The sequence below is a fragment of the Drosophila innubila genome, assembly GCF_004354385.1.
Source record: "Drosophila innubila isolate TH190305 chromosome 2L unlocalized genomic scaffold, UK_Dinn_1.0 4_B_2L, whole genome shotgun sequence".
Classification (NCBI taxonomy): domain Eukaryota; kingdom Metazoa; phylum Arthropoda; class Insecta; order Diptera; family Drosophilidae; genus Drosophila; species Drosophila innubila.
This window is the reverse complement of record NW_022995372.1, coordinates 6,149,653-6,165,611: the sequence shown is the minus strand read 5'-3', so window position 1 is coordinate 6,165,611 and position 15,959 is coordinate 6,149,653. Positions and strand designations below refer to the sequence as shown.

Sequence of the window (15,959 nt, the reverse complement as noted above, 5' to 3'; positions counted from 1 at the left end):
GTCAAAAGCGAACAAAATGCTCGTTAAAAAAGAAGACTTGAAAATACCAAATTGTAGTTGAGGTTGCGTTTATTTTTAGCGATTTGATATCACAAGGCACCAGCAGCAGCAACAACAAACGACAGAACAACAACAAATATTTGCTACGCACACAGTCACGCAAAAAGAGAGGACACAAAGACAGACAGAGAGACAACTACAATTCTTGCCGAACGCGGCAAAAGAGTGACGCAAGTAGCAGCAAAAAATGTTTGAAGCGACGACCACATGATTCTACACACAATCAGTCAAGAAAGTATTTTGACAACATTTAAAATTTACATATTTTCTCCTGTAAAGAAAAGGACCTATAATTTATGGCGTCTTATTTTATATCTTGTTTCTAAACAGTTAAAAAAAAAAATAATTCACATTGAATGCGAATTTGTGTCTTGCCGAAATACTTGCTTGACTCACTGTATTTCCAAATTTCTTTTGCCCACACACACAAAACTTTGTCGCTCAAATATTAATTTTAGACAAAATTGTTGCCCAGACACACGACGATGAAACGCACACACAAACAAATTTGGCAATTTTGTATGTGTAGGTGAGTGTCTGTGTGTGTATGTTTGTGTGTCTGATCAGAATTGCAAAACGTTTTTTTTTTTTGACAGCAAACTCCAACTCAGGGTTAAGGGCGTTCTCATTCAAAAAAAGCATGTGCTTGCATTTTGCAGAGAGAGAAGAGAAGACAGATTGGCAGGCTGGCACCCACACACACACATACACATGCACTCGGCAGTTGTCGGCGCATTGTTACTATTTGAGGTTAGGAATGCCCCACCCAAGCAAATAGCTCATACATATACATGCATACATACAAATGTACATGCATATGCACATACACACTGGCATATAAAGCAGTCATGTCTGCCACAGTTGCTGCTCATTATTTGTATATAAGTATGTACATATATATATAATATATATGGTAGTCCGACATCGTCGCCATTGCTATATACATGAATACAAATGTACGTACATACATATACAATTAAATACATCACTCACACATCCACATGCTCGGCTGGGCACGACAAAACGACATTCGAACATTCGTAAATTCGAAAATACGCAATTATTCACAACGCGAGGCATTCAAAAGCTGCTCGCGATCGCAGCAGCAGCAACCGTGACACATCGCGCAAACACACACACATGGATACTTGAGCGGCAGCCAAGTCCAAGTTCATTATACCACAAATCTGCGCGAGCGGCTTAAAGTTTATGAGGCGTTGTAAAATACGAAAAAAAATTAAGTGTAGCTGCTGGCAATTCATTTAATTCCTTTTTAGCGAACATCGTGCAAAAGACAAGAGCCAAAGAGCGGGAGAGAGAGACAAAATGCTATGAACGCGTTTGCAAATTCGATTTTATGCCCTCTGTGTCTGCATTTAGCTGTGTGTGTCTGTGTACGAGAGAATTCGCGAATGTAGTGGGGCACGTGTATGTTTCGGCTGCGCCGCTAAACTTGCCAGCAGTTTGTCAGTATGTGTGTGTGTTTGTCGGCGATCACGCACGTAGCTCCGCTGCGCTTAGTAACAAAGAGAGAGAGAGAGAGAGTGCGCACGAGAGAGCGTTGAACAAAACGCCGGTTCTTTTTGTCGTTTCTCTTTGTCAATTTTTTCAGTGTTCTCTACTTTTTTTTTTCTTTTCAGCGTTTCAAATATAGAATATCAAGGGTCTCTGGCTGCTAAAATATGACAAAGACTAACTGTTGCTGCTAACAAAAGCGAACAAAATCAGAAATGTGTAAAATTTTGCATTTGGCACCTGATGACGTCATATCCGATTTACTGGACTATGTATGTATGTATGTACTTGGTATGTACATTTGCTTATGGCCAGGCAGAATGAGGTGCGCAAAGAGAAACATATGACTAATTTGGCATTGTTATTGCATAAATCTGCGACAAGCAGCAATTTTTCTCTCTCTCTCTCTCACAACAGACGGTGGGTACAAATGAACAAACGGCGTTAAAGCTTCAGCTCAAAAAGCTTACACATAAAACGCTCTTTACACATATTCATGTGTATGCATGCAAGTGTGCATGAGTTGGGTATGAAGTCATCGGCGTCGTCGCATAAACACACATACACATGCGTGGAGATCGTTAACCTTAAAGCTCCGACATGGACACAACGCGCAAGGTCGTTTCCTGCCGTCCGTGTGGCTTCAGGAGCAGCGAGCGGATGAACGGATAGAAGGCAGTAACTTCGAACCACTTGGCAACATCTGTTGGGCTTATCTATTGTTCAAGCAAGGCACACCGATGACTCGCTGTCTCTCTCTCGCCAACGTCTTTTACCGTGCGCGCTAATCAGTGACCGGGGCTGGTTTTTGGTTATCCACAGTCAGGTACCTGAAGTAGCGCGCGTGGTGGCCAGACGCTCTCAACAGCAGCAAAGGCAGCAGAAGCTTTTGTAAATCCTAAGTCTCCAAATCAATCATGTCTCCCATGTCTATTGTACTTCATCAGGTGCTCTGGTGTGTCTGGCAACCCGGCACATGTTGAAGTACACTCAATATGAGGCGACTTGCATGAAAAACACAAACTGTTTTATGAATCAACTTAATTCCATAATAAACAATTTGAAACCTATTTTCTTGTTTCTTGTGTATTTATTACTGGAACTGCTTGAAGGCCACCTGCTGACACACTTGCACCTATTGAACAGGTGGTCGCATCTACAGTTAGTCATGAGAGTATTTTGACAAAATACAAATTTACATTATTGACCAAATTAAAACTTTTTGTGTGCTGAGGAGCTGCCACCTTTTCCAGAAAAAAATCCGATCTGGCAAGTCGTACCATTATAGGTAAGATGTCAAATATAGTAACTTGGCAAGAAATACCTTTTTTTTTAATTTTTCTTAATTTTGAAGCCAGCATTTTTTAAAATTTTGCAGTAATTTGGATAGAGTACTGGATTTTAAAATCTTTTTTTTAGAATTAAATTTGTATCTTCTTTTCCAGAAGGTTGACGAACTTCAACCTTCATTAAAATGAAAAACTAAATTTTATTTAATTTCAAATTTAAAGCTCGCATTAAATTATTTTTTTATTGAAAAAATATTGCTAAGAAATTAACAAAAAATTAAATTACGCGCGTTTGCAGATTGTGATACTGTTTCGTGAGGAGCAAATTGCTTATGAGGAGTAATGTGGTCGCTAATGTGACACAAGATGGCGCTGCGATAAAGACAACAGAAAACGATAGCAATAACATTGCAGAATTTAATTTTTTGGCAACGCAAATTTCAAAAATTTAAATTCAAAATAAGATAAAATAATGCCAGACATTTTAGTGTAGTTTTAAAGCTGGTCATCCCAAACGGGTAGAAGTTACAAATTTAATAATATAAAAAATCGACTAAATTCTAACAAAAATTCTGCAAAATTTACAAATTTCTGGTTTTGAAGTTAAGAAAAACTATTAAAGAAGGTACTTTTTATACATTTTTTTGTTTTGAAACTTTACCTAAAATGGTACGGCTTGCCAGATAGTAAAATGTTGCTGAGTGGTGGCAGTACAGTGCTGCCACACCAGTGCTGCCAACTTTTTAGAGGAAATAATAACTGCTTTTGGCGGGAAAGCATCTAAAACTGTTTTTGTGAGCACTTTTGCACATATTTAGAAAAAATAATAATAGCACAGCATAGCTTAAAATATATTTGAAATAGTCCGGTTTTTGGCTAATAACGATTTTTCAGATTTTTCGAGCTAACGAACTTTGAAAATAGCCAGACCTAGCTATAAAATAGCTAAGTGGGCAACAGTGGTTGTCGTAGTAAGTCGTGACCTAGTGGCGTTAAATAAGGTCGGCTGCTTGCAAACCTTCGGTTTAAAAATTTTCGACTTAGAATTCGACACGATTTTATTTATCCAAATTACGAAAACGCATTGCGCACTACAAATTCAAACTCGTAGGCATTCAACGAAAGCGTCCAGGCAAAAGAAAGATCAAGACATCGAATTAAATCTATAGAGGGAAGAATGTTGCGTTCACTGAGTACGACACGAAAAGAACTGGTCGCATTACGGGCGGTCTTCCTCCGGTCTCAAGCGGTGCGACGTGGGGCCAACTATGGAGTGCGTGCACTGTGTCAAACCTGCAATCTACAGGCAGCCAGGTAGGAAAAAGACATCACTCGAAGTATCGCCGCTGCACGGCGTTGAGGTTAGAAACTGTGTGTTGTGTAATATTGCAAATTGCGAGGCTGCATTTGCCACCCGTTTGGTCGGTCGGTCAGTGGGCGGCAGCGTCAGGTGGCAGGCAACCAATTTGTCCAATTGCGTGCGTGATTATCAAATCAGCGTCGCGTCGCATGATGCCTTCGATAATCAACTGATAAGCGGCAAAAGTGGTATATTTTGAGTTATTCTGATTGGCAAAGCCAACAGCAGCAACAACAGTGCAATTGTTTACATTTTGTGTGCGTGTTATCGATAACAATAGCAGCAATCAGCTGTTATCATCTGTCAATCGAACGCATTTCATGGTTTTGTTTTCCCCAATCGCAGCTCAACATTGAATACCAAACCGATCCTTAGCAGACCCCAAATATTATCAACATGGGGCTACAACTTTGCGCGAGCCTACGCCGACCTGCCCGATCACATACGCGTCCCGCTGCCCGCCCTCTCGCCCACAATGGAACGCGGCTCCATTGTCAGTTGGGAGAAGAAGGAGGGCGACAAGCTAAACGAGGGTAAAGTAACACATAAAAATCCCTTTAATCTACATATATGTATATTCATGTGATTGATTGATCAATGGCATTTGTAGGTGATCTGCTGTGTGAGATTGAAACCGATAAGGCCACCATGGGCTTTGAGACACCTGAGGAGGGTTATCTGGCCAAGATCTTAATACCTGGTGGCACTAAGGATGTGCCCATCGGTCAGTTGGTGTGCATCATTGTGTCCGATGCGAGCCATGTGGCTGCCTTTAAGGATTTCAAGGATGATGCTCCAGCCGCTGCACCCGCTGCTGCTGCTGCACCTCCTCCACCGCCGCCACCACCCGCAGCTGCCGCACCAGTAGCAGCAGCACCACCACCACCACCAGTTGCCGCTCCAGCGCCAGCAGGTAGTCCAACCCCGCAAACTGGCGGACGCGTCTATGCTAGTCCCATGGCCAAGAGATTAGCCGAAACGCAACAGATGCGTTTACAAGGTTGTTATTACTAATCCCATATCCTGCTGTGCTGTGTTGCATGCACCACTGCTCCACTAATTATCCCTGTTCTGTGCCTTACTAATCCTGGCCTTTTGTGCAGGCAAAGGTTCCGGCGTATTTGGCTCACTTAAATCTGGTGATCTTGCAGCCGCGCAACAGGCCCAAGCAGCTGCCGCTCCAGCTCCAGCCAAGCCAGCAGCCGGCGCCAACTTCAAGGACATCCCATTAACCACGATGCGGTCCGTCATTGCCAAACGCCTGCTCGAGTCCAAGCAGAATCTACCACATTACTACGTCACCGTGGAATGCACAGTAGACAAGGTAAGTGAAACTAACTATTAACTATTATTTTCCCATTTTTAATCCTATTGGTTAGAAAAATGCATAAGGGTGAACGCTTATAATTATTTTCGTATATTTACTTTTGGATTCGAATTATTCAATATTTTGTTGTATTATTATTTTAAATATCAATCGTAGACACACTTATTTTATTTTAAAGAAAAATCAATGCAAATCGTAAATGTTGTTTTGAATTTTTGTAACTTTAATAATTAAAATCAAAAATGCTACTTACGATATTTATTGCAAAAATAAAAGTTGTGTCAAATTTTTTAAATGAAAATTAAAGCGTTATAATTATTTGGCAATCATTCAATTGCCAAATCAATAAAGATCGTAAATGTTGTTTTGAATTTCTGTAGCTTTAATAACAAAAATCAAAAATTAAACTAACTTACGATATTTATTGCAAAAATAAAAGTTGTGTCATTTTTTGAAATGGATATTAAAGCTTTATTATTATTTGGCAATCATTCAATAAAACAAAACTATAATAATGTCTAATATTTTAAAGATTTTAAATTATAAATAAAAATTCGTCGCCCATTTCAATAATTACGGTTGTTAACTTACCGACGATTAAAATCAGTCTACTAAAAATTATATTGAAGAAATATAAAAGTTGTTAATGTCTGGGAATATTTAACATTCTTTTCTCTAACCAACATTTGTGGGAATTTTGGGGACAGCCGAGAAAAATGTAATCAAGAAAAGAAGTATTAGCTTTACTAATATGTTAACCTTTTGCCTTCACATTGATTTATTTATAATTATTGTTTTAAGGAAAAGTTTCTCACTCCATGCTTATTTCCTTCTTTACAGCTGATGAAGCTGCGAGCCAAGGTAAATAAGAAGTACGAGAAGGAAGGAGCACGTGTCTCCATCAATGACTTCATCATCAAGGCCATGGCAACAGCTTGTCGAAAGGTGCCTGAAGCGAATTCAGCGTGGATGGGTACCTTTATACGGGAGTACAGCGATGTAGATGTCTCAGTGGCCGTGTCCACAGATAAGGGTCTCATTACTCCCATTATCTTTAATGCCGATCGCAAGGGTGTGCTAGAAATCTCGAAGAATGTTAAGGAGCTGGCCGGCAAGGCGCGCGACAACAAGTTGCAGCCACATGAATTCCAAGGCGGCACCATATCCGTGTCCAATTTGGGCATGTTCGGTATGACAACTTGCGACAAAATGTTGTCAAGTTTTTAATTAATTTTCCTTTTCTAGGTGTCAATCAATTCTGCGCTGTCATTAATCCCCCGCAATCCTGCATCCTGGCTATTGGAACCACAACGAAAAAGCTTGTGCTTGATCCAGACAGTCCTAATGGGTAACTTATCTCGCATCTACAATTGAATCATTTACTTATGGTTGTCTTTATTATAGTTTCAAGGAGACCAATATGATCACCGTGACGCTGAGCGCCGATCACAGAGTTGTGGATGGTGCCGTGGCCGCCGTTTGGCTCAAACACTTCCGTGACTTCATGGAGGATCCACAGACAATGATAATGTAAATCAAGACATTTTGCGGATCAGTTAGCTAAACACTCTGGAGAGGATTAGCTGTGTCCGCTTACTGCCACGAGTCGCTTCTGGTTCATATAACGTCTATACTTTCGATGTTATATACTATACAAAATATTGTATACTTTCATTTTAATTGGCTTGCTGTCCCACGATTCACGTTGTGCGTCTTAGCGTCAATTTGACACTCAATCGACTTTTTAAGTCTCTATATACTTAAATGTGTAATGTAGTAAAATTGATGGTACTTTCATAATATCGGATATTATTTAATCAAATCAAATCAACTCAACTCGACTCAAACCCCAATCCAATTTTACATTAGCACCGCGTAGCAGCCATTTAAATTTTCGTTGAAAAATAATTTTATGTATGTCATTTTCATTATATTAGAAGAACATTTCAATACCCGAAAATTGTTAAATAAACATATTACAATGTAGTCCATTTTATTCCAAAATATCTGCTAAATGCTACAGAAAATTTCCACAGTAGGGGCAACAATTGGTGGAAAGGCATTGTCTCTCAAATGAATCGACAATTGATTTAGTCGCTTGGGATATTTAACTTTACAGTGCGGAAAATAGTCAATATTTATTGGATCTGGGAGAATCTACTCTATATTTGTATGTTGCGATTTATATATTATATATAAGAATAAAAAGAGCTTAAAATTTAAAAAAAATATTTTTTCTCCGAAAATTGGTGAGCGTAGGGGAAAGGATGATGTAGTCAGGGAACTTAAAGAATTGCACAAAAATCTCAAAGGAGTAGAAAACAATCAAGCGATCGCTCAAAAATATATTTAGTAATCAGAATTTCTAAGCTTAAATGTTGTACCTTATTGAATTCGCTGATGCAATTTAAATATTCTGTATTACAAATGCGAACGTTTGATTATGAAATTACAGACAATGCGGGTAATAGCAAATAGTATTATTTGAATGTTCCTTAGCAAGACATTTATTACAGGGACTGAAAATAATGATTATTGTTCAAAATAGAAACATAATAAATCAACCATAAGGAGAAGTTCAATTTTTGTTTTGAATGTACCAAAATTATTGTTATTTTAATATCTCTGCAAACAGCTAATAAACTTTTATTTGAGTTATAAAAGAAAAAAAATCAAAATTAAAGGTTATTTAAAAACTTGATTTTGTAAATCACATTTAATAATTATTTGTGATTAAAAAAATGTAGAATAATTATTATTATTGATTTTTATTTTATTAATCTTTTATAAGAGTCTTTGATTTTTTTTTGAATAAAAGTCTTTAAAGACTTTGAAGACTTTTATTTTGATAAATAAAATAAAAGTCTTTGAAGACTTTTACGATTTGAAAACATTTGAATAAAAGTCTTTGTCAATATCTTCGCTTATACTCAAGATAAAAATTTCAAAATTACAACACCAGTAAAACCTACGACATTCCATGAACCTTTATTCTCTAATAATTAACTACGCTCTTTTTCCTAGAAGCAATATCACAGGGGGATAGGTTTAATCTAGTGAATTTGTAAACGTGAGTTAAAATACTATGATTATTTTTTGGATTCAAAATCTATTTTTCTGTTTTTCCAATTATTTCAGTACTTTTTTTTAGGGAAAAATTTAGATAAAAGATAATGTAGATAAAAGAGAACCAATGTGTAGTTTTAAAATTTTTATCTTGATTATAAGCGGAGATATTCACAAAGACTTTTGTTCAAAAGTTTTCATATGACAAAAGTCTTTTAAGACTTTTATTTTATTCCTCAAAAATAAAAGTCTTTTGAAACTTTTAAAAGTTTAAAATCAGAAATAAAAGTCTTTACAGACTTTTAAATTATTTTTCAAAAAAGACTTAAAAGACTTACTAAAGACTAATAAAATAAAAATCAAAAATAATGATTAATTTTAATTTTTATTTTTTTTAAATAAAAATAATTATTAATTTGTATTTATAAAATAAAAGTCTTAAAATAACCATTAAAAGTGATTTATTTGGATATTCCTCATAACAGGTACGGTCCCTGATTTATTATATTAGCTAGAATCATATTGCCAGCATGTCAGCTATATCGATTTTGTATAAAGACTATAAAACCTACCATATAAAATCATTTATTTAGCCTCATAAATATGATTCATTAAGAAGTGCCAGTATTGTAGTATTTCAAGTATTTTCTTTGCACATATATTTTCAATTTGTAGTGTTTTTTCTTTATAATTTGGGTTAGTTAAAAAAAGAACAAAATCCTGTGCATAAGAATTTTTAAATGTCAACCTCTGAAACAAAAAATCTAACCGTTAAAAAATTATTTTGTTAATAAATTTTAAGCTTAATACTCGACAGAAGTTTAAAAACCAAAACTTCCGAGTGATATAGAAATAAATAATAGATACTTGGGTAGTTTAGAAATTGAATTATATGTAACTAGTTTATTGTCAAGAGCTAAAAACTAATCAATGATGTATTTATAATTAGACAAATGTAAGCGTACATTAATTAATGTAATTATTGGGCTGGCTGCCCGTTGATTTTTGAGTCCAAAATCTTTACCACTTGGCTGGTCCCAGTTCGCTCCAGGTGTTGACATATTCGGACTGTGCTTCCAGTGAGGGGAACCACTCCATACCGCCGTAATCGATGGCGGGCATTGTGCCCTTGTAGTTGGCCGGAAGAACCGAGGGATCGAGGAATTTGTGCAGGGATTTCATATCACTGCCATGGAAGTGCATCTATAGATAGAAATTGACAAAAAAATAAACAAGAAAGTTATATAAGAAATTAATGGAGCTCATGGAGCATTTGAAACTTACGCGCTTGTTCAGCTTCTCCTTGACGAATGGCTTGAAGAGCGACCAGACCATGTTGAAGATGAAGGGTTGCTTCACAAAGTGCACCTCCTTCATGCGCAGTGGCATCGCCTCCTGGATGAACGTGAGCAGACGCTTGGAGAAGCTCGGAGAGAGTGCCTTCACCTGCTTCATGGCCAGACCATCAAAGTCCATGATGCAGACAACGCCACGAATCTGTGTCTCCTCCTCCAACTGGGCGGCAATGTGAACCATGTAAAGCATGCGGAACATCTCATCACTGGGCACAGCTGAGGGATCCCACAATTTACCAGCATTGACAATAAGGACACGTCGTCCCTTCTGATCGCAATTCTTCAGGACATTGATGACGCTGCCCTTGATAAAGCGCTCCTTCACCTGTTCCACCTGAAGACCATGAACCAAGGAGGCATACTCCTTGCGGAAGTTGGCGGTACTTTTCATCTGTAAAATAGTTTGATTAAATTTACTAACTGATTATGGAAGTTTCCAACTGACCATTGAACGGTCTTAAAATCCATGTCATGATAAAGGTTTATAGCTGAATTTGAAAAGTTGCTTCTTGAGTGAGGTGGAATAAATGTTCACTAACATTGAGGAACAATACTAATTTTCTATAGAATCTCATAAAAATTGATAATTTATAATTAAACAGTAAGGCTTGTATCAAGATTTATCTCTTTTGTTCCTATCATCTATTTTAATTTATTTTAAACTAACAATTTCGATACCTGTGTAAAATTGTATGATTAAATTTACGAACTGATAATGAAAGCTTTCGAACTGACCATTGAACGGTCATAAAATCTATGTCATGATAAAGGTTTATAGCTGAATTTAACAAGTAGTTCCATAAGCCACGTCATGGTCAACATCAGCAGCCGCATGCATTATGTATTTGCTTCATATAACTAGTATATATATATATATATATATTAACTTAATTGTATATATAGTATACTTTGAATAGGAACCGCTTATCGCTTCTGTATTAGGTTTCTTTTATTATGTGGTCTGTGTGTGTCAGCGAGTTCAAAGGCCTATCAATAAAGAGAATCGCAATCGTCGGGAATCGTACGTTCCACGACTGAAGTTGCATAGCGACAATTCCAATTCCGATTCCGATTCCTTTTCACTTTTTCTGTTTTTTTGTCTTTTCTATTTTTATTCTAGGAGCTCAGATTGCACTTAGCTTGCTGAGGTTGTAGACCCTGATGTGATTATATTCTTATTTGGGATCATGAGGTGAAGCTGTGTGCTGATAAGACAATCGAATGTTCTCAAAGATTTTATGTGGGTGGAGAGTTTGAATGCATCAAACGCATGTGGATTGTGTGTAGAATGCGTCTGCTTTGTTAGTGGAATACATTTTGCTAATGCAACAATCATTTCGAGCGTCCTGTTTTATGTGTGGATGACATTAAGCTTATACAATAACCATTTCATACTATCTCTTTTGTGTGGCAAATGTTGGTGAAGATGGGTATGTGGGTTGTAAGTAAAAAGTATGAAGATTTTCTGTTTAGTTAGTGAATTTCATTTAGCTAATGCAACAACCATTAACAGCATCCTTTTGTTCTGTGGCTATTGTGTACAATACGTCATTCTAGTTAGTGGATGACATTTAGCCTATGCAGCAATCATTGACGGCGTCCTTTTTTAATTTCAATATGTAGGTATGTGGTTTGTAAGTGAATAATGTGATTGTGGATTACATTCAGCTAATGCATCAATCATTCAAGCGTATTTCATGTGTGGTTTCTGAACGTTGAAATGTTATACACACATACGTAATACACAAATGCAATGAATTAAATATCTATGAATTATATTTTATATATATAATTAATTAATGAGTGTGTGACTAAATAAATGATTGTTTAATATTTTAAAAATATTTAATTATACAATGAGTATAGAACTTAACAATGTTTAAGGACTAAATTCCAATAAAATTTGTGTACGCACCTTTTCCAATGCACTCTCAGGATAAAAGTGCGTGGCGCGCAGGAAGATGGTGAGGAATGCATCGTCGTCCTTGTAGTTGATCTCTGGCGTTGCCTTCAAAAGCTCACGCAGTTTCTTAATGGCTTCCGCTTTCACTTCCTCCGTTTCGCGAAGTTCTACGCGGGCAATTTCAATGGTTTCTGGCTTCAAATAGCCGAGACGCAGATTGAACGCTTCTTCACTGATGTCGGGGGCAGCCATGTTGTGTGGAATGTAACAGTTAATGTGAGCCTGCGTGTTTGAAAATGCGTTCCAATTAGAAAATCGGTTATTTAGATTCTTTGTTTATTTGTACTGAGGCACTTTTGAGTAATTTGAAAATTGGCAGCGAATTAAGCCAAAAACACAAACGCCAACGTAGCTTTCGATTGCAGTATGTTTACAGTAATTTTCAGTAATAAGTCATGCCGTCTATTTACCTATGGGCGTGATATGAGCAACGACTAAAGTTATGATATTTTTTTTTCACTTCCTATGTGTGTTTTTTTTTTCTTTCTGTAGCTCTAACGGATTTCAATCGCGTTCTGGTTCTGCCTGCTCGCGACTCGTGCGTTTTATACCAACTGAAATTTGCTTTTGAAAAACCCTTACGACTGAACGTTTACGTCTATATGTATAATGACAACGACGCCGATCGACACAAGCGACTATCGCAAATACAAATACAACTACAATTACAAATACAAATACGAAGGCAGCGCTTCGATCGCAGTCGCCGCTGACGTCGCAGTCGACTTCGACGTTGGCTTGTCTTGAAAATGACTTCGGTTTCAGATTAGAGAACATCTCAATCGCTTTTAGATCTTTTAAGTTTTGGAAATACTCGTATTTATAAGATACTGTTATATTATATTTTTAGGTAGTCTAAAAAAATAAATAAAAGTCCACGCTGTCAATCACCTCACGCCCTCGAGAAAGGCCCTTCATGGCATGCATTTACCTGGGTCGTGTGCAGTGTTGCCAATTAAGCTTTATTCCCGCTAGATCTCGAGTTATTCGAATTCATATGTATAAATTCCGCTGGTGGGCTTTCTAGCTATTTTTAAAGTTATAAAAACTACTGCAAATTTCTTTCGTTTTTTTTAGTTTTATTTTTTACAAATAAAATAATATTATAAATTTAATGAATTATTAATTATAGTTTTTGAGATCTTGGTGTTTATGTAAGCCGACAGACAGGGCTAAATCGCCTCAATTCTTAATCCATACTTAGTGATCCAGAATAATATCTGTTTATCTGGGCTTCTTGTTGATTTCGCAGCTTTTCTCGCTGCTTTTTTTAATGTTGATATAGCTTTTTTTGTTGAAAGTAGAGTTGGCAACACTGGTCGGGTGTGTCGTCATCGTCACGATCATTGTCATCCACTGTGATAATTGCGGGTTGGGTCTTCAAACTTGAACCCTTGGTCAGCTAAACAGAGCGTCGCGTCGCAATATATAAAATGTCAACTTTGCGATGTTCACTAAACAAAAATAAACCAACAAAAACAAAGGCCAAAAACATTGATAGCGATAAACTATTTGTATGTTGTTGCCGGGAACTCAATAACATTATAACATTCATCGAAACATTCGGTTTCTTTAGCGACTAAAGTCCAAGTTCAACAATTTCTTTAGCTGATAAGAGCCCCGAAAATTTCAGTTATTATCGTGTATTCATTTTCATTTCGAACGGGTAGTCAACAGCCGCTTTCACTCCCCCTCACTTTTCGTTTTCCGCCACCGTCTTCCTTTTTGTCTCCGTCTGCGTCTTCGCCTCCGTTTTCATTCTTTCCCGATAGTCCTTATCAATATCAGCAGCGCTGCAACGCAATCGACAAGTGTCTAAGCAGCGACGCCGAAGTCGACGCTGACGCTGACTCTGTCCTCAGTCGGCGCTTATAAAATATCCCCTCTATCTATCTCTCTCACTCTCTGTCTCTCATTCCCTTTCTTTGATGCCCTATTGATGGGTAGAATAATTCTGTCTATGCATTTGAAACAAAAAGATTTTTTAAGTAAAGATATACGTTGTATAAAAAAATTAAATATTTATTCCAATCTTAATCAAAATCCAATTAAATGATAAATGATTTTACATTTTATACTTTTAGATTTATATTCTAATATATATTAGATATTGTTAATTTTTTGAAATAAAATTTTTGATTTAGTATATTTATTATAATTATTGATACTTTTCACTTACTTACTTTAAAAATGTAGACTTAAGTTAAGGAATACTTAAAATTTAAAATATACTTGAGCATATATAAAAATTTTATTGATAGAAAAAATATTTCACTAATTATATATATTTTTTAAAATGCCATTATTATATTTCATATATATCTCATATTGTAGAGAATTCAACTTCCAAAAAAATATAGTGATGGATTATAATTCCCAATTTAAACATACAGTCAATAAACTCAAACACACAACCAAATAAAAATAAAATAAATAAAGAAAGCAGAAGATTCAATTCTCAAGAGCTGTCATTTCTTTTAAAAAAGATAAGATAATATTGGCAAATCAGGTTATTGTATCATAATTTCAAAGATAATTTACGTAAGCCTCGATAACATTTAGTAAAGATATGGAAACTTTATTTGACAACTCTTTACAGGGTAGAAAGCAGTTCACCATTAAAGCATATTAAAGTAAAGTAAGATTAACTTTTGTTGATTTCATAATTGTTTTGGGGCTTTGTGTTAAAATTATTGGATGTATCAGGTGCTACGAAACAGTTGTTTTTATGGGTACCTGACTTTAAACTTGTATATTGTGTATATGACTGTTATCTTTGTTAATTTTTCAGTGCTTTTATATTTATATATTTTATTATATTATTGAATTTGACAGACGCTTCGAAACGTGCGCTTTGTGTTCCCAAAACGCCCCTTACAAAAATAACATTTTTCTTTTCAACTGTAAATCCATATTAAATATATATTATACGTATAAACAAGCATACATTCATATATGCAATACATATAGTGTTTGAATATAACTGGATATGGGTTCTCGTATAGTGTAGTCATAGGGCAAAGTCTTTGCACTTGATTCGATTTTGTTGTCATCGTTTCTGGTCTTGTTGTTGTTGTTTCTCAATTTCAATATTGTTCAAGTATTTGTTGTTTAGTTGCTGAGTGTGTTCAATTTGTGCTTGCTGTTGTTGTAGTTGTTGTTGCTATCGAACTTCTGTTTTGCTGTTGTTAATGATTATTTAAATATGTTAAAAGATAACACACATTCACAGCTCAATTTGTATGACTTTTGCATTCATTCGATTAATTATCGCATTCATTTCAATAGATTCGTTTACACGATTACGAACACTTCTACCTTTCTCATAATCCAGATTTCCAGATCATCTGTACACAAAGACTGAACTGCTGTAAATATAATGATAAATTAATCAATAATGATAATTTAAAAGTATTATTCTTTTTCAACAAGATATTATTAATACGCTCTTTCCTCAACAAGTTGTATGAATTTTTGGTTCAGTTTTAGGCAATTTTTATTATTATTAAAAAAATATTATTTGCATTGTTAATATTTTACACTTTCTAATTTTAAATTTTTGTCAATTATTTAAATTTAATTGCTAGGTAGAAAATTTCCACAACAATGTTTAGCTTTATTTTTAAAGGTATTTTCCTTTTTTCCAATCTTAAAAAAAAATTACATTAGTTAATAGTTGTATAAGCAACAAATATTATTTTATTTTAAAGGAAAACAACGTTTTTACATGTTTATAAATGTTTATTATATGCGAATTCAATACTAAGGCAATAGCAATGCCTACAAAATTAAAACAATTATTTTTTTAAAAAGGAAGGAAACGGAAAAAGGAACTTAAGAACATTGTACTACAGTGCAACACTATCATTAGTCATATATTAGGCATATTTAACTAAGTAAGTTGTTAAATTTAAAGGTTAATTTCTAAGCAGATAACATGTCGAACGGGATAGTCTAAGTATTCGACCAGAAATAGTTGAGTGTAATATAAGGGAATATTTATCAGAATCGGAATACTTTACGA

General features: G+C 35.6%; 2 protein-coding genes across 5 annotated transcripts; one reads left to right on the top strand and one right to left on the bottom strand.

The window, feature by feature from the left end:
* Positions 1–3,817: 3,817 nt before the first annotated feature.
* On the top strand, positions 3,818–7,547 carry LOC117780135 (dihydrolipoyllysine-residue acetyltransferase component of pyruvate dehydrogenase complex, mitochondrial). 3 transcript variants are annotated; one of them, XM_034616553.1, is made up of 7 exons: positions 3,818–4,178; positions 4,570–4,757; positions 4,835–5,137; positions 5,376–5,548; positions 6,392–6,740; positions 6,797–6,899; positions 6,956–7,547. In XM_034616553.1, the coding sequence occupies exons 1-7, from the start codon at positions 4,042–4,044 to the stop codon at positions 7,083–7,085; spliced, it is 1,383 nt and encodes a 460-aa protein (XP_034472444.1). In that variant the 5' UTR covers positions 3,818–4,041; the 3' UTR covers positions 7,086–7,547. The 3 variants fall into 3 exon arrangements, with proteins under 3 accessions (XP_034472444.1, XP_034472443.1, XP_034472442.1); XM_034616552.1 differs by having other exon boundaries at positions 4,835–5,224; XM_034616551.1 differs by having other exon boundaries at positions 4,835–5,224; positions 5,328–5,548.
* Positions 7,548–9,489: 1,942 nt separating this feature from the next.
* Positions 9,490–12,525, bottom strand: LOC117780573 (clavesin-1). Of its 2 annotated transcripts, none has more exons than XM_034617152.1 (4): positions 12,346–12,525; positions 11,888–12,164; positions 9,902–10,363; positions 9,490–9,820 (listed from the first exon to the last, which is right to left on the bottom strand). In XM_034617152.1, exons 2-4 carry the CDS (start codon positions 12,125–12,127, stop codon positions 9,638–9,640), a joined length of 885 nt encoding a protein of 294 aa, XP_034473043.1. In that variant the 5' UTR covers positions 12,128–12,164; positions 12,346–12,525; the 3' UTR covers positions 9,490–9,637. The 2 variants fall into 2 exon arrangements, with proteins under 2 accessions (XP_034473043.1, XP_034473042.1); XM_034617151.1 differs by having other exon boundaries at positions 11,888–12,157.
* Positions 12,526–15,959: the final 3,434 nt, after the last annotated feature.

Bases quoted from the DNA above. Each gene is read 5' to 3' on its own strand.
- LOC117780135 (XM_034616551.1), top strand. From the start codon at position 4,042: ATGTTGCGTTCACTGAGTACGACACGAAAAGAACTGGTCGCATTACGG. The intron at 5,225-5,327 runs GTTGTTATTACT...CCTTTTGTGCAG, and splicing joins GCAACAGATGCGTTTACAAG to GCAAAGGTTCCGGCGTATTT. The intron at 6,741-6,796 runs GTATGACAACTT...TTCCTTTTCTAG, and splicing joins GTCCAATTTGGGCATGTTCG to GTGTCAATCAATTCTGCGCT.
- LOC117780573 (XM_034617152.1), bottom strand. From the start codon at position 12,127: ATGGCTGCCCCCGACATCAGTGAAGAAGCGTTCAATCTGCGTCTCGGC. The intron at 10,364-11,887 runs GTGCGTACACAA...ACTATTTTACAG, and splicing joins CTGAGAGTGCATTGGAAAAG to ATGAAAAGTACCGCCAACTT. The intron at 9,821-9,901 runs GTAAGTTTCAAA...TTCTATCTATAG, and splicing joins AGGAGAAGCTGAACAAGCGC to ATGCACTTCCATGGCAGTGA.